Raw genomic sequence first — 18,810 nt, 5'->3', positions numbered from 1 at the left:
TCATGGTGTGCAGACTGCTGAAGAATCGACTCATATCTGTGGTAAACGCTGATGTGAATGAACAAGGCGCTGTGACTCTTTCAACTTTTAAATTAAGTAAATTTTCTTGTGGCACAAAGCGCCGGCCGTCTTTGGTTCAGGTTGAGAAATGCACCAGGAGCAGACAAACCACAGAAGGACTTCTTTTAACCTTTTGTACCCTATGCCTGTTTCAAGACCCATGCTCAAAAATGAAATCTTTTTTTTAAACCTTTATATAACCAGATTAGTTCCATCGAGATCGAGACCTCTTTTACAAGGGAGACCTGGACAATTATAAAGTTTCCAATTCACCTAACCTAAATAAATAAATATCCAAAATAAATTAAGTACATCTCAGAAACTACAAGGACTATTTGTATTATCTTGGCATCATAATAAAGGTAACACCTGTGAGAGTACTGCAGAAGTGTATGAATCAGTATATATGTTTCTGGGTCAGAGTAAATGAAGATGGCACACACACACAATGAAAATTTCAATTGTGCCTTAAAAAAAAAGAAGAAAAAAAAAGCACAATTTTAGAGTTATTGTCTGTAGCAATGATGCAACTGTAACCCCTAATCACAATCTATTCCATCTCCCGGAGCGAAAAGTTGGCAAAAACATTGCGGAATAATTTCAGTGCGACACACGGGCACAGAATATCCTATTTCTAATGGATTTTTGTGGTCGAACAGGATTTATGATGACAAAGGTAGGATGTAATTCTGGTTATGGCTGTGTAAAGTGAAGTTTATTTTTGTGAATTTTAGACCTAGAGTGATAAAACATATACCGTTGTCATCTGTGGAACCTCTGGTTTCATATGGTGTGTTGTTTGTATCGGTAGCATGAAGTAGCGCAAATGTAGCGCATGTGCCAGTTTTGCACATGTGTACTGTTAAGATTCTTTTTCCTGCTTGTTCATTTACTTGCTTGGTGTTGGAACTGTATTTAGCTTAACTAGAAATGGTTGTTTTGGGCTTTTAGTGGAGCTTCTAATCATTAGGAGGATGTGCAACATGCCTTGGTTGCCACATGTTGAGCATGGTTTTAAACAGCATTTTTTTTTTTTTTTTTTTTGCTGGCAACACCGCTCGGGTTTTACAGGTTAAGACGCTACATTTGTTCAGCCACCACAACAAACTAAAGTATTTTCAGACATCGTTTTCCAAAATCAGGACACCTTATGTGGATAAGGTTTCATCAGGCTGTTATGATGAATCTGACTGAAACGAATCGGTAAGATTAAGACTTTATATTTACTCAGTGTGTGTTAATGGTTTTAATATTTGAAACAGTCTGAACTGTTCGCATGACTGCAGCTTTCAGGTGTTCAGCCAATCAATGGACAGCAATGGATGTATTTCGACTTATGAGTAACTTACAAGTAACCTGTGTCAACAAACGCATAACTTACCTACAGCTTTGATAATTCCACCGTTTCACCTTCTCCCCAGGTTAAGAGTCTGGGTGTCATCCTTGACAGCACACTATCCTTTCAGTCCCATATTAAAAACATTACCATGACTGCTTACTTCCATCTACGCAACATTAATCACCTAAGCCCCTCCCTTACTCCCACGCTGTTGCCATCCTTGTCCATAGCCTTGTTACCTCCTGTCTGGATTATTGGAACTCTCTTCTTTTCAGTCTCCCACACAAATCCCTCCATAAACTTCAACTGGTCCAGAATTCAGCTGCCCGGATTATAACTCGCACCCCCTTGATTCAGCACATCACTCCTGTCCTCCATCTGCTCCACTGGCTTCCAGTTCAGTTTCGTATTCAATTCAAAAATCCTCCTGTTAACATTCAAGGCCATACACAACCTCGCTCCCCCATATTTGTCCGACCTCCTCCATGATCCCACTCCCTCCCACTCCCTTAGATCCTCTTCCTCTGTTCACCTGTCTGTCCCCTCTGCCCGTCTCACTACCATGGGGAGCAGAGCATTCAGCCGCTCTGCTCCCCATCTCTATAATTCATTACCATCCCAAATCAAAAACACCGATTCATTTCCCCTTTTAAAATCACAACTCAAAACACATCTGTTGATGACTGCTTACTCCTCTTAATGCATACTGCTGTCTATTTTATTGATTTTATTGTCATTTCTTTGACTGGATTTTACGTTTTACTGTACAGTGTCCTTGAGTGTCAAGAAAGGTGCCTTTTAAATGGAATGTATTATTATTATTATTACTGTTATGGCCAGCATATGCGGAACGTATGAGCCATACGCTGGCATGCATTGAAAATATTGTGCATGCCCAAAATTTTCTATGAACTCACTGAAATATGATGTATACCAGCATGCTTCATAGTGCTCTTAACTTATACAAAACTTACCTATAACTTATTAGACGTACGCCAGCATATTCAATGTATTCATATACATCAACATAACAGGCTAAGTTGTCAAGGTGTGACAGGGCCTTCAGCAGTAGTACGGCTGCTGTGATAAGCCATTTCTAAAGGTGCCCTGGCACTTGCATGACTTTGATCCGCACACTTGCACGCACATCATCATGACGATCCCACCCGCTGTGTTCCCAGCTGGACACTGTACTTTGTTCAACTGGATGCCATGTGTTGTGCGCTGGATGCGGCGTATATAAAATAATTATTTTGTAGTGGATTAATTCTTTTCTGTCCGAGTTAGCTGTTGAAAACGCCTCTAATCGCTTCCAGAATCGCAGGAGTGCTCCAGCTCCTGCTTTTCTCGCACGCATGCGCACTTAGTGAGGTGGAGAGCGTTTTTTGAGCCATCTAAAAAGGTAATTGTTTGTCGGGTTTATATTGTAATGGCTTGGTAAAACAGTTGCATGTTCATTCTTTCTTGTGTGCAGCTGTAAAAGTATGTTTATGATAGATTTAACATTGTTATTAGGGGTGTCGGAAAAAACTGATTCATGTCCAAATCACGATTCTTATTTATTACGATTCTGAATCGATCCAAAATGTCCAAGAATCAATTTTTAAAAAGCTTTTTTTTTTTTTTTTACATTTTCCTGCTTACTCGCTGCGTGTACTGTCTGTCAGGCAACAGCTTCCGTACTACAGCGTCACCGCGAGGGAAGGGGGTGGGGGTGGTCCGGCGTGCTTCAAACACTCGTGAGCTGCAGAGTTCAGTGGCTGTAGCTTAGCATGGCGGACGAAGAGCTAATTCAGCCAGCTGAAGGCAAATGTTTGGGCGCATTTTGTGTTTTATTATTTGCTGCGTAAGAAGGAGCTTGACATGACTTATGCAGTGCGCAAAATCTGCAAAATGAAAGTCAAGTACTTCGGAAACACTTCAAATCTGCAAGCCCACATGCTACGTCATCACCCGGAGCTAAAAGAGGGGAGCAGCGGTCTCTGCCGACTACTGACCAGTGCTTCGCTAAACTGCCAGCCAACTCCGAACGAGCAAAGCAGATAAGTAAATTTACATCTAGAATCACTTGATTAACCTTGTAAAGCTGCATTTTCTTAAACAAACATTTTTAAGTAATATAACTATTTCTCAGAGCTCTTTGAATCGAAAATCGATTCTGAATCGAATCGTCACCCCAAGAATCGGAATCGAATTGAATCGTGAGTTGTTGAACGATTCACATCCCTAATTGTTATAATCGTTCAGACGAGCTGTGCTCTGATGCGGTGCGCTGACACAATCGCTTGCACGCAGACGCAGCGTTTTTGAACTGTTTGTGTAATGTTCACATGAAGTTCACGTAATTAATGTGCGATGGAGATTTTGAACATTTCAAAATTTGCTTTGCGCACATGCACGAAGCTGCGCAGTTTACACCGGTCTACAACAAGTTTACTCTCATGCATGGCAGAGTGCGTGCAAGTGCGTGAATCAAAGTCATGCAAGTGTCAGGGCACCTTAATTTGCAGAATTTGCAGAGCACCATGTCTCTGCTTAAAATACTCCAACACATCAGAAGCGCGTAGGCAAGTTTTTAGTTTTTCCTCTCCTTCAGCTGCTAACTCTTCTGAGTCCATGGTCTGACTGCATGCAGTGATATTGTGACATGTCAACAAACTTTACGTCAATGTATTTACATAATCGACAATCAATTAAGTCGGCGCATCGCCCCAGCCCTATTTGTCAGTCACTTTGGATAAAAGGATCAGTTTTCTTTTTTTTTTTTTTTTTTACTGTAGACTCCATGCAGTCACATGACTTTCACTACTGAAGTTGCCATATTGGGGGTCAAAAGAGATGCGACTTGCTCCCTACACAAACAGGCACTATGGAAATGCAAAGCACAAGCATAAATGCGGCCTCTTCCAAATACACTGAGCACATAGATAGTGAGACGAATGAATAATATCTGTGAAAACAGATTCACACATTCTGTCTGTACAGATTCACCTTTTCTTCCACATACAAAACAATCACGTAAAACTGGTTCTACTTGTCACCACATGTGTCATGACAACCAAATAACACAAATCAAAAACCTGAGCCAAAATAAAACTGGTGTGGAGCACCTATCCAAATCCAAAGGGAATGTAGCCATTTCTACACAAAGACTTATTCCAAAATTCAATTTTTCATACTTTTTGACCTGGTCAGAGTCTGATGGTAATCTGCAGAACAAAATACAGTTTTTGTCCATGCTCATTCGTGGAATGACATACTTGAACATGAAACCATCCAGTGCGTTTTGAGCCACAAGGTTCAAGATAACAGAACACTGAAAAACAGGATTAATGATATGCTAGTCATGCTACCCGCAGCAATCCTTTCATACCACCAACATGGCAGATCATATGATCTTAGTGACATCAGCTGCACAATTTCTACAGGTTTGTTGTAAAAGAGCATCAAAGCTCAGCCCACTTGTACTTATTTAAAAATAAAACATAAAAAACCATCTGTACTGGTAAATAAATACACAATTTACCAATACATTTAATCCAGGTACAAACTGAGGTCTAAATGTGAGAAAACAGACTTACAGCCTCCTGTGCCATTTCTGTGCTGTGTATTAATGTTATATAAGCAAGAAGAACAAACAAAACTAGGACTGCAAGCAGTCATATACGGGCCCTCGTTCCGCGCAACCGCCTACCCAGGCCAGTGGGTGCCCTTGTGACCACATGTGGGCATGTGCATGCAGGGGCAACCACTCATCACAGTTAAAATTTTAAACAAATCACACAATGCATCAAGGAGTTATGACATGTTGATTGTTCATCCACTAGGGGGCGCTCAATGTACAAACAGAGGGGCTGGGTGTGTTCAGGGGCCAACCGTCATCATACATGTGAAGTTTCAAGTCAATCAGGCAAAGCATGAAGGAGTTATTATGACTTGATGTTCTATGGCAAAGGGTCAAAATGGCGGCACCATAGCGGCCACACCCTTCAACACAGAGAAAAGCTTTCGATAACTTTTGGTCAGTATCATCTTTGGATGCTGTCAAAGAAATTTGAAGTACATTGGACAAAATCCCTAGGAGGAGTTCGTTCAAATACAACATGTGGAAATCATTTCAAAATTAGAAGAAAATTCAAAATGGCCGACTTCCTGTTTGGAGTAGACTCATGGTGCAAGAGACTTTTTTGTACGTCTATGCAAGTCACACATGTCTACCAATTTTCATCTCCCTACTCCAAAAAAACCCCTATGGGGAGGGGGTTTTGGAATTTTCAAGGGGGCGCTATTGAGGCACTTTGCCCCGCCCATGGGCGAGACCCCTATGAATTGTAGGAGGTTGTCATGCTTGACCTGTGTATCAATTTTCATGATGATATGACAAAATTAAAGCCGTCAAAAGGAAGAACGTAATTTCATGGCGAAGGGGCAATATTTGGTACGCCGCCACACAGAAGCCGTTACTCGTAAGTTCACGGCGATCATCGTGTTGTGTGGGCCGCCAGAAGAGGAGGCACTGCTGGCCCACCACCAGAGGGCGCCCTGTCTGGAGTGCGGGCTCCAGGCACCAGAGGGCGCAACCGCCTCACAGGAGCAGCCAGGGTGACAGCTGTCACGCATCACCTGCAACAGCTGTTACCAATCATCTGATCGGCAGGAGTATATCAGCAGGACGACGTCTCCACCTCTTTGCCGAGATATCGTTCTACCTGGAAGGTAACGTACCTCAGCTGACTGTTTGACAGTATTCTTTGTGACTTTGTGCGTTGTTATTGTGGACTACTTTTCCAACGAGAGGTGGAGATAGCTTTCCTGCTATACGGATTCTTGGGTGCAAACGCGCCCTCATTTAATTGCTTTTTGTTCCTCGCCAGCAGTACCAGGTCCGACACGCGGAGGCAGTGGCCACCTGGGAGTTCGGGACTTGGCGGCTCCAATATTCCCGGGGTCTGGTGGCGGAGGAAATCGTGTGGTTCCGGTTCTGCTTTGGACAGGCGTCTCCTATCTTCGAGCCTGCCCACACGACATCTTTGTGAATTGACTCTGGTCTATTGTTGTAATCTGTTGTATTTGTTGTGCACATTCACAACAGTAAAGTGTTGTTATTTGACCTACTCCATTGTCCGTTCATTTGCGCCACCTGTTGTGGGTCCGTGTACCTACACTTTCCCAACACATCGCCTACGTTCAACAAGTTGTTCTGCATGTTTTAGAAGTGGAAGGAAGTTGATGGTGTTAAGTATGTGACATCAGTACCTGTTTAAGTATAATGTTCCATGGCGAAGGGTCAAAATGGCGGCACCATAGCGGCCACACCTTTCAACATAAAGAAAAGCTTTCGATAACTTTTGGTCAGTATCGTCTCTGGGTGATCTGGAAGAAATTTGAAGTGCATTGGACAAAATCCCTAGGAGGAGTTCGTTCAAATACAACATGTGGAAATCACGCCAAAATGACAAGAAAATTAAAAATGGCCGACTTCCTGTTCGGAGTAGACCCATGGTGCAAGAGACTTTTTTGTACGTCTATGAAAGTCACACGTGTACCAATTTTCATCTCCCTACTCCAAAAAAACCTATGGCTATGGCGCAAGTGGGAACCTAAGATATGTAGACGTTCAGGGCGGAGCCCTCATCATGTCCAGCAAGTTTGAAGGATCTAAGATGAAAGCCCAATGCGGAGGGGTTTTTGAAAATTTCTAGGGGGCGCTATTTCGCGATTTTTCTGCGACCATGTGCGACGCCCCCAAAATATCGAATTTCGGATCCGGCCGGACGACTTTGGAAAGGTTGGTGAGATTTTGAGAATGGGAAGAGGCCGAAATTTCAATTTCAAGAGTGAAAATAATAATAATAATAATAACTAGGACTGCAAGCAGTCATATACGGGCCCTCGTTCCGCGCGACCGCCTACCCAGACCAGTGGGTGCCCTTGTGACCACATGTGGGCATGTGCATGCAGAGGTAACCACTCATCACACAGTTAAAATTTTAAACAAATCACACAATGCATCAAGGAGTTATGACATGTTGATTGTTCATCCACTAGGGGGCACTCAGTGTACAAACAGAGGGGCTGGGTGTGTTCAGGGGCCAACCGTCATCATACATGTGAAGTTTCAAGTCAATCAGGCAAAGCATGAAGGAGTTATCATGACTTGATGTTCTATGGCAAAGGGTCAAAATGGCGGCACCATAGCGACCACACCCTTCAACATAGAGAAAAGCTTTCGATAACTTTTGTTCAATATCATCTTTGGATGCTGTCAAAGAAATTTGAAGTACATTGGACAAAATCCCTGGGAGGAGTTCATTCAAATACAACATGTGGAAATCACGCCAAAATGAGAAGAAAATTCAAAATGGCTGACTTCCTGTTTGGAGTAGACTCATGGTGCAAGAGACTTTTGTACGTCTATGAAAGTCACATGTGTACCAATTTTCATCTCCCTACTCCAAAAAAACCTCTATGTGGAGGGGTTTTTGAAAGTTTCAAGGGGGCGCTATTGAGGCATTTTGCCCCGCCCATGGGCGACGCCCCTATGAATTGTAAGAGATTGTCATGCTCGACCTGTGTATCAATTTTCATGATGATGTGACAAAATTAAAGCCATCAAAATGAAGAACGTAATTTCATGGCGAATGGGCAATATTCGGCACGCCGCCACCCGGACGCCGTTACTCGTAACTTCACGGCGTTCATCGCCTACGTTCACCAATTTGTTCTGCATGTTTTAGAAGTGGAATGAAGTTGATTGGGTTAAGTATGTGACATCAGGACCTCTTAAAGTAAAAATAGGACATTTCCCGCCACCACCGGGGGGCGCTATGGCGGAGGTGGGAACTTAAGATATGTAGACATTCAGGGCGGAGCCCTCATCATGTCCAGCAAGTTTGAAGGATCTACGATGAAGTATGTGGGCGTGACAGCCGTTCGAAGTGAAATGGCGTGCTCCGAAAAGCTCGTCAAAGTTTGACGACCCCTAGCAGCCACGCCTTTTGACTTAATTAGAATGTTTTGATAACTTTTGATCACCATTGTGTTGTGATGATTTTGACCAAATTTGAAGACGATCGGATAAAATCCCTAGGACGAGTTTGTTCAAATGTAAGTACTGGAAATGGCCAAAAATGGCAAAAATTTGCTCAAAATCGAAACTTAAAATCAAAATGGCCGACTTCCTGACAATATTTCACCATGACAGTAAGAGACTTTTTCGTGCGTCCTGGCATTGTAAATATGTGTACCAAATTTCGTGAGGCTACGATGAAAAAAGCCCAATGCGGAGGGGTTTTTGAAAATTTCTAGGGGGCGCTATTTCGCGATTTTTCTGCGACCATGTGCGACGCCCCCAAAATATCGAATTTCGGATCCGGCCGGACGACTTTGGAAAGTCTGGTGAGTTTTTGAGCATGGGAAGAGGCCGAAAAATCGATTTCAAGAGTGAGAATAATAATAATAATAAACAATAATAATAATAATAAACAGCGCAATTACAATAGGGTCCTTGTAGGACGTTGCCTACTCGGGCCCTAATAAATAATAATAATAATAATAATAATAATAAACAGCGCAATTACAATAGGGTCCTCGTAGGACGTTGCCTACTCGGGCCCTAATAAAAGAAGCCAGCAGATAATAGGATGGTAATATCATGAAATAAGAAATAATGACTTATGTTGCCCACAGCCACTTTCAGGAGCTTTAGGTTTGGGAGGAAAATCACCGTGACAACAAGAATCGGGCAGAGACCCTTGATGACTGCGTGGGCAGGAGAGATATGATGAAGAGGGAGTCACCAAAACAGGATGAGGCTGAGCAAAAAATGATTCAATGAGGAATATGGGCAATAAAGACCGAGCTCAGAGTCGACTTCAAAGAATTCGAAATGAGCATTTCCCTTAAGCTTGCAATCAAATGTAATATGATGCTCCTCAGGTGAATTCAGACCTTTTTATCTTGCATCCTTTCTCCGTTACTTACGTATATGTGCATTTGTGTTGACATTTGAATAAGGGGCTTAACTACAAATGCACATTTGAAACCATTGACAACTTTGGCTACTTCTGAGTGAGTCTGAAGGCACAACAGGGAACAGTCACACCAGGCATCAGGCTATTTTTAGCACCGGCAGGCTGGACTTTAATGTCTGGGAATTACCACGTTACTCATCACTTTAGCACATTTTACTACAGCTGCAGCGTGCTCATTCTCCGCATATACAATAACATCAAAATACTAAGTTACAGTATTATAAACAGCTGCTGCTAAAGACCAAATTCTAATTCAGTTAGTGATCACCTTAGTAGATCAGCTGTCTCCATCTCACTCTGTCCTCTGCCTCAATACCTGCATGTCCTCCCTCATTTATCCATAAACCTCCATATCAAATCACCCAGTACGAGGAAAATGTCCCAGGTCACCGTCTCAGAGTCCCCTGAAAAAGTCACAGTGCCCCGCTGTAGCTTGGCAGACTGTCCAGGGTGCACTCTGCCTCTCTCCCAATAACTGATGGGCAGTGGTGAGCACAGCTAACTAAACTAACTTTTAGTATTGACTCCGGTACACTGTCAGCTACTAACAAGCCAGTTTTGAGTCTAAGCACCTCCGACGCTTCTGAGTAAAATCAAAAGCGAACACAAACCCAACACAAACAAGTCAGAGTTTCTGTCTTTGAGTGCCCTGCCTACTGCTGTAAAGAAGAGCCATTTACTATCAACATGGAACAGCACAGACGTGTGGCAGAAGCCATCAAAAGCAAAGCAGTTTTGACTTATGGTTTGATTTGTAAACCAAACTACTTCCAGACAGTTTATCGAATTAACGTCAACTCTGTCATTTTCACAAAGTGAAAAATATCACACACATGTTTTAGTTTTAAAGTAATGCGCTAATTCTGAAGGTTTGAGCATTAACACACACAGATGCTAAAAGGCATTATTGGAAAATGAGCCTCCACTCATCACCGGGTAGTTGGTTTATTTATTTGTAAATGTGTCTTTTTTTTTTCATTTGTAAAAAAAAAGGCATTTGCAAAACTGTTTAAGTGTGATTCAGTGCAACAAATAGCGAATGTGTGATAGTTGGATGCTATTCACACTCCCATCCAGTAGATGGCAGTAGTCTATGGATTTTGACCCAAAATGCTTTTTGGGTCATCTGTGTGTGTTAACACTCAAACCTTCAGAATTAGTGCATTACTTTAAAACTAAAACATATGTACAATATTTTGCACTTTGTAAAAATGATGGCATTAATGTTAATTCGATAAACTGTCCGAAATTAGTTTGGTTTACAAATCAAACCATAAGTCAATGTTATAAATCAAACCATAAGTCAAAATTGCTTTTGATGGCTTCTGCCACATGTCAGGGGCACTGTATGTTGAATGTAAATGACTTTTTTGTAGCAGTCTCACAGCCAGGTCCCTTCTGCTGGGGCAGGGTTGAGCTCAGCTCTTCACAGCTGCTTGACTGCTGCAAAATGCGTAAGATAGGAACTAACGTGTACTCAACACACAGATGACCCAAAATGCATTTAACTGCATCTAACTGCCAAGATTCATAGCTCCTCTGACATTGTGAGTCACATCCAGCACCTCTATGCCATACAACATAGCTGGTCGCACAGACATAAATTTTCCCTTTCACTCTTATACACACCCTTCTACGAGGTCTGTCAAAAAAGTAACGGTCCTTTTTATTTTTTCAAAAACTATATGGATTTGAATCACGTGCGATTACATCAGCCAACCTTGAACCCTCGTGCGCATGCGTGAGTTTTTCCACGCCTGTCGATTGCGTCATTCGCCTGTGGGCAGGCTTTGAGTGAGCACTGGTCTACCCCTCTCGTCTTTTTTTTTCATTGTTCAGGAATGGCTCAGAGACTGCCACTTTGCTTGATCAAAATTTTTTCAAAAACTGTGAGGCACATCCGAGTGGACTCCATTCGAGAAATTCAGCTGGTTTTCGGTGAAAATTTTAACGGCTGATGAGAGATTATGGAGTGTTACTGTCGCTTTAAGGACTCCCCACGGAGCCGCAGGGCGCGCCGCCATCGTCTGCCTGTTTCGAGCTGAAAACTTCCAAATTTAAGCCTCTGTTGACCGAGGACGTGAGAGAACAGAGACGTCTCAGAAGAGCTCGGGATCAGCAGTTTTTCCGGATATTCCACTGTTAAAGGAGATTTAACCATTCCTAAGATTCAGACGGATTTCGATGGCTTTTAGTCGAGTGAGTATCCGAGAAATTGTTTAACAGCTGGGCATGTTCCAACTTGTTCTGTAAGGCTTACAACGGAGGTGCTTTGCTGTGGCGCCGGGCCATGAGCGGCTGCGCGCCGACATGCGAATCCGTCCGCACGTCTTTCATTACAAAATCTCCTTTAACAGTGGAATGTCCGGATAAACTGCTGATCCCGACCTCTTCTGAAACTTCTCTGTTCTCTCACGACATCCTGGGTCAACAGAGGCTTAAATTTGGAAGTTTTCAGCTTGAAACAGGCTGGCGACGGCAGCTCGGAGTGCGGCGCGCCCTGCGGCTCCGTGGGGAGTCCTTAAAGCGACAGTAACACTCCATAATCTCTCATCAGCCGTTAAAATTTTCACCGAAAGCCGTCTGAATTTCTCGAATGGTGTCCACTTCGATGTGCCTCACAGTTTCTGAAAAAATTTTGATAAAGCAAAGCGCCAGTCTCTGAGCCATTCCTGAAAATGAAAAAAAAGACGAGAGGGCTGGACCACTCCTCACTCAAAGCCTGCCCACAGGCGAATGACGCAACCGACAGGCGTGGAAAAACTCACGCATGCGCACGAGGGTTCAAGGTTGACTGATGTAATCGCACGTGATTCAAATCCATATAGTTTTTGAAAAAATAAAAAGGACCTTTACTTTATTGACAGACCTTGTATCTCAAATCACTCCTGCCTGCACTCAGTGTCAATTTAGTAAACACAGCAGATTAGAAATTAAAGTCTTGATTAAATTGCTGAAATCAAAAATAACTGGTTATAAAGGCAAATTTCATAAGTGAAAACAGCTCATTTTAACGTAGAATGCAAATTTTCTTCTGCAGTTTGTCTAAAGGCTACAGAGTACAATGTTTATTCACTTACTAAATACGGCTGCAGTTTCATAAACATCTTTTGGGGTGAAGACTAAAATCATGGCAGCATTTCTTTGCAAAGCAATTCTGTTCACACGTGACAGGAAGACACAGCTTAGACAGGCAGCATTTCCAGCATGCAGGCATTGGGATTGTAAAGGCAAAGAAATACCCTGACAGAAAGAAAGGAAAGAAAAAAAACTGATGTATTTACCTGTCTCTGAGCTGATGTGGCCAACTGTATCTGGCAGAACTTTACAGCTTGGTCTAATGCTACATCCTCATCAACCTGACAAAGAACAAGCAGAACAAAGGCAGTGACTTAACAGAGAGCACAGCAATGCATCTATAAACTCATGGTCACTTTTCAGCAAACACTCAGCACTGCTACTCTAGCCTTGAACACATGGAGGGTCTTTTTTTTTTTTTTTTTAAAGTCACACACTTGTGTGTGGTAGATGGCATTCCTTTGTACAAATTGAGTGGTTCAGTTGTAAAATACAACATTAACATGTTATCAACCACAGACCTGCACAATAAGCAAACAACCCTTATATCTGACTATGCTGGCATGATCACTTGTATGAGCCTGCAAGGTACAGCGCATCCAGAAAGTATTCACAGCACTTTTGTTATGTTACAGCCTTATTCCAAAATGGATGAAATTCTTTTTTTTTTTCCCCCTCAGATGTCTACATACCCACAATGACAATGTGCAAAAATCTTTTTGGGATTTTTGCAAATTTATTAAAAATAAACAAAATTAAGAAATCATTCATACATAAGTATTCACAGCCTTTGCCATGAAGCTCAAAATTGAGCTTCAGATCATCCTGTTTTCACTGATCATCCTTGAGATGTTTCTACAACTTAATTGGAGTCTACCTGGTCTAAGTTCAGCTGATTGGACATGATTCGTAAAGGCACACACCTGTCTACATATAAGGTCCCACAGCTGACAGAGTATGTCAGAGCACAAACCAAGCATGAAGTCAAAGGAATTGTCTGTAGAACTCTGAGACAGAACTGCATAAAATCTGCACAAATCTGGGGAAGGGTACAGGAACATTTCTGCTATTTTTAAGACCCCAATGAGCACAGTGGCCTCCATCATCTGTAAATGGAAGAAGTTCAGATCCACCAGGACACTTCCAAGAGGTGGCCGCCCATCTAAAGTGAGCAATCAGAGGAGAAGGGCCTTAGTCAGGGAGGTGACCAAGAACCTGATGGTCACTCTGTCAGAGCTCCAGCATTCCTCTGTGGAGAGAGGAGAACCTTTCAGAAGAACAACCATCTCTGCAGAAACCCACCAATCAGGCCTGCATGGTAGAGTGGCCAGAGGAAAGCCACTCCTTAGTAAAAGGCACATGGCAGCCCGCCTGGAGTTTGCCAAAAGGCACCTGAAGGACTCTCAGATCATGAGAAACAAAATTCTCTCATCTGATAAGACAAAGACTGAACTATTTGGCATGAATGCCAGGTGTCATGTTTGGAAGAAATCAAGCACCATCTCTACTGTGAAGCATGGTGGTGGCAGCATCATGCTGTGGGGATGTTTTTCAGCAGCAGGAACTGGGAGACTAGTCAGGATTGAGGGAAAGATGAATGCAGCAATGTACAGAGACATCCTGGATGAAAACCTGCTCCAGAGCGCTCTTGACCTCAGACTGGGGCGACGGTTCTTCTTTCAGCGGGACAATGACCCTAAGCACACAGCCAAGCTATAAAAGGACTCAGACAACTTTACTGATCCCTAAAAGGGCAATTCAGGACAACTCTGTGAATGTCCCTGAGTGGCCCAGCCAGAGCCCAGACCTGAATCTGATTGAACATCCCTGAGAGATCTGAAAATGGCTGTGCACAGGCTCTCCCAATTCAACCTGATGGAGTTTGAGAGGTCCTGCAAAGAGGAATGGGCAAAACTGCCCAAAGACAGGTGCACCAAGCTTATGGCATCATTTTCAAGAACACTTAAGGCTGTAAGTGCTGCCAAAGGTGCATCAATAGTATTGAGCAAAGGGTGTGACTATTTATGTACTTGTGATTTCTTAGGGCCCCTTCACACATAGTGCAAATTTGTACAACTCAGGGAAATCCACAGAGAAACAGCTCATATGAGCGAACCACTAAACATTGTGGCAACGGGCAGGCATGCACGACGTCGGTATGACAGTTCATACACGCGACGGTGTCTTTTGAGCAGGAACACAGTGCGAGCAGCTGCACGCGAAACACATGCACGCGTGTTGTGGTGGGAGCCAACACTCTGGCACACCACATGAGAGGGTTCGATGGGCTCGCACAGGGCACACACTGTCTTTCAGCCGCTGGTGTGTGCAAATAGTTGTAGCAACAGGTGTACGAGGTGTTGGAAGCAGCTGCGATTTTACACGTTTTGCATACGATTCCTGCTTCATGCGCACTTTCGACCAAATTCGCACTGTGTGTGAAGAGGCCCTTAGTTTTTATATTTTTAGTAAATTTGCAAAACTTAAAAAACATCCTTCATGTCATTATGGGGTGTTGTGAGTAGAATCTGGAAGGGAAAAATTAATTTACTCCATTTTGGAATAAAACTAACATTACAAAATTTGGAAAAAGTGAAGCGCTGTGAAAGCACTGTAACTGATTGAAGAGGTAACAAACAGGTTCACACCAAGGCTGCAGCTGTATGGGCATGAGCTGAGCCACAGCATACTGTATCATTATTCACTTAGCAGGGGTCTTGTTCAAACTGCTGTTAGTCTCTCAAGAAGTCTGTATGATGTATAATACTTGGGCAGCATTATAGTTAAGTTAAATGGATTCATTTATTTTAAATTAAGACCATTTTTGAACAGCATATCACACTGCGGTTGCAATGGTTCAGCTGCCTCACTGTTCAGTATGCATTATGGTGTCAAGGTTACGGCACAAATCAAATCATTCTACCGTCATGTTTACTCACCAAGGTACAGCAAAAAAAAACTTACACAAAGTTAAAAAAGATGGAATATTTTCATTTTGTAATGTTTTTGATATTGTTTTTAACATGTGAAGCACTTTGGCAGCTGGTGTTGTTGAAAATGTGCTAAAGAAATAACATTGACATTTGCCATGTGCGCAGGAGTGGTGACCAAGTGGTTAGTGCACTTCGTTTCAGTGCAGCAGGTTCCGGGTTCAAATCCCACCCCTGCCACATTTCTCCATGTAATGCGGAGTTGCATCAAGAAGGGCATCCAGGGTAAAACTTGCCAAATTCAACATGCAGATCCACCTTGGATCTGCTGTGGCGACCCCGAGAGAAAACAAGGCAGCAGCCGAAGGGACTTAATATTTCATTCTGCCATGTCACAACTGGACTGAGGGTCTACATTTTCCACAACATTCTGTATGAAATAATTAACACTGCATTTTGTGGAATCAGATTAAAAAAAATTTAACATGACAAATCCCATTCATAGTCAAATATGCAGACCTCTTGTGGTTTTTCCATGGTATACAGTCCACGGATCGGCACGTACAACCCCAATTCCAATGAAGTTGGGACGTTGTGTAAAATGTAAATAAAACAGAATACAACGATTTGAAAATCCTCTTCAACCTATATTCAATTGAATACACCACAAAGACAAGATATTTAATGTTCAAACTGATAAACTTTATTGTTTTTGTGCAAATATTTGCTCATTTTGAAATGGATGCCTGCAACACGTTTCAAAAAAGCTGGGACAGTGGTATGTTTACCACTGTGTTACATCACCTTTCCTTTTAACAACACTCAATAAGCATTTGGGAACTGAGGACACTAATTGTGAGTGTCATGATTGGGTAGAAAAGGAGCAATCCAAAATGCTCAACCATTCACAAGCAAAGATGGGGTGAGGATCACCACTTTGTGAACAACAGCATGAAAAAAATAGTCCAACAGTTTAAGAACAATGTTTCTAAATGATCAATTGCAAGGAATTTAGGGATTCCATCATCTACAGTCCATAATATAATCAGAGGATTCAGAGAATCTGGAGAACTTTCGACACGTACGCAGCAAGGCTGAAAACCAACACTGAATGCCCGTGACCTTCGATCCCTCAGGTGGCACTGCATTAAAAACCGACATCATTGTGTAAAGAATTTTACTGCGTGGACTCGGGAACACTTCAGAAAACCATTGTCAGTTAACACAGTTCATCGCTACATCTACAACTCCAAGTTAAAACTACCATGCAAAGGGAAAGCCATACATCAACAACATCCAGAAATGCCACCGCCTTCTCTGGGCCTGAGCTCATTTGAAATGGACAGACACAAAGTGGAAAAGTTTGCTGTAGACTGATGACTCCACATTTCAAATTGTTTTCGGAAATCATGGACGTTGTGTCCTCCAGACAAAAAAAGGAAAAAGACCATCCAGATTGTTACCAGCACAAAGTTCAAAAGCCAGCATTTGTGATGTATGGGGGTGTGTTAGTGTCCATGGCATGGGCAACTTACACATCTGTGATGGCACCATCAATGCTGAAAGGTACATGCAGGTTTTGGAGCAACACATGCTGCCATCCAAGCAACGTCTTTTTCAGGGACGTCCCTGCTTATTTCAGTAAGACAATGCCAAGCCACATTCTGCACGTGTTACAATAGCGTGGCTTCATGATAAAAGAGTGCAGGTACTAGACTGGCCTTCCTGCAGTCCAGACCTGTCAACCATTGAAAATCTGTGGCGCATTATGAAGTTCAAAATACGAGAACGGAGACCCGGACAGTTGAACAACTAAAGTCGTACATCAAGCAAGAATGGGAAAGAATTCCACCTACAAAGCTTCAACAATTAGTGTCCTCAGTTCACAAATGCTTACTGAGTGTTGTTAGAAGGAAAGGTGATGTAACACAGTGGTAAACATACCACTGTCCCAGCTTTTTTGAAAGGTGTTGCAGGTATCCATTTCAAAATGAGCAAATATTTGCACAAAAACAAAGTTTATCAGTTTCAACATTAAATATCTTGTCTTTGTGGTGTATTCAATTGAATATAGGTTGAAGAGGATTTTCAAATCATTGTATTCTGTTTTTATTTACGTTTTACACAACGTCCCAACTTCCTTGAAATTGGGGTTGTATTGTAGCATAAAATACTGTATGCTAGGGATGTCCCAATCCAGATTTTTTGGCATCCGATCCTATCTTTTAAATGATTTGTCTTGCCAATACCAATCTGATACCCATTTTGAAAGCATTAAAAAAACACAACCATTATTACTCCTTATTCTCCTCTCCTGAATAAGATAAGATTTGACTTCATTCTTTCATTCAATGCATGGCAGATAGAAAGCGTGGCCAAATATAGATACTGTAAACAAAAATGGAAATCGGAATAACAGATAATTCGGTCATCCATGAGGAGCTCGGAGTCACTGCTCCTTCGCGTTGAAAGGAGCCAACTGAGGTGGTTCAGGCAACTGGTAAGGATGCCTCCTGAGCACCCCCCAAGGGAGGTGTTCCAGGCACGTCCATCTGGGAGGAGACCCCGGGGAAGACCCAGGACTACGTGGAGAGATTATATCTCCACATTGGCCTGGGAACAATCCGGAATCTCCCAGTCAGAGGTGGTCAATGCGGCACGGGAAAGAGAAGTCTGGAGTCCCCTGCTGGAACTGTTGCCACCGCGACCCGAACCCACAAAAGCGGTTGAAGATGATTGAGTGTGAGTGAGATAATTGATAATCAAAATTAAAATATTGACACAGATGATAAAGCTCATGATATACCGAGAACACTCATCACTCCTACATTTTTTAAAGCACTCATCAGTTTTGCACCAGCCAGGCAACTTTAACTTGACATTTCACCTGGAGTGACGACTGTTCTAAGCGTGTCATGAACTTTATTTATATTTATGATAATATATTGATTTTTGTTTGCAAGTTGACGAGCTTCCACCCAGTGTGTAGTTTTCTGGGTGACGTCAGCCATGACACACGTACTAGAAGGAAAATAAAAAATATTAGAAGTGCCAGACTGTGATAAGCTTCATCTATAAATCTCTTATAAATGCAGTAACTTACCGAGCAAACCGTTTGGGAGGTCGGCCTTGCAGCAATTACTGCACACCACAACACAGTCAGAAGCTGCGGGCAGTGTGTGCACATGCAGGCCGCCTTTGTAGCTAAAGACTACGATTCCCATAGTGCACTGGAAAGCTTCTCATTGACTAACAGAAAATATGAGTCATAGGTTTGATACGTCACTTGGTTTGCTGACTCTGATTGGGCAAAGTCTTCAATGCGGAAGTGCCTTGGACTGCATGTGTTCCAAACGAGCATCCACAAGAT

General features: G+C 42.5%; 1 protein-coding gene across 5 annotated transcripts in view; it reads right to left on the bottom strand.

Annotated features, from left to right (window-relative positions):
* The window catches only part of cabin1 (calcineurin binding protein 1), a 195,300-nt gene that overhangs the window by 42,934 nt on the left and 133,556 nt on the right, over positions 1-18,810 (bottom strand). For all 5 annotated transcript variants that reach the window (XM_034169832.1, XM_034169831.1, XM_034169834.1 and 2 more), the window contains one exon: positions 12,717-12,791. In XM_034169832.1, the coding sequence (XP_034025723.1) occupies positions 12,717-12,791 (75 nt within the window). The remainder of the gene's footprint in view (positions 1-12,716; positions 12,792-18,810) is intronic.

The sequence above is a fragment of the Thalassophryne amazonica genome, chromosome 5, assembly GCF_902500255.1.
Source record: "Thalassophryne amazonica chromosome 5, fThaAma1.1, whole genome shotgun sequence".
Classification (NCBI taxonomy): Eukaryota; Metazoa; Chordata; class Actinopteri; order Batrachoidiformes; family Batrachoididae; genus Thalassophryne; species Thalassophryne amazonica.
This window is presented reverse-complemented; position numbering and strand designations above follow the sequence as displayed.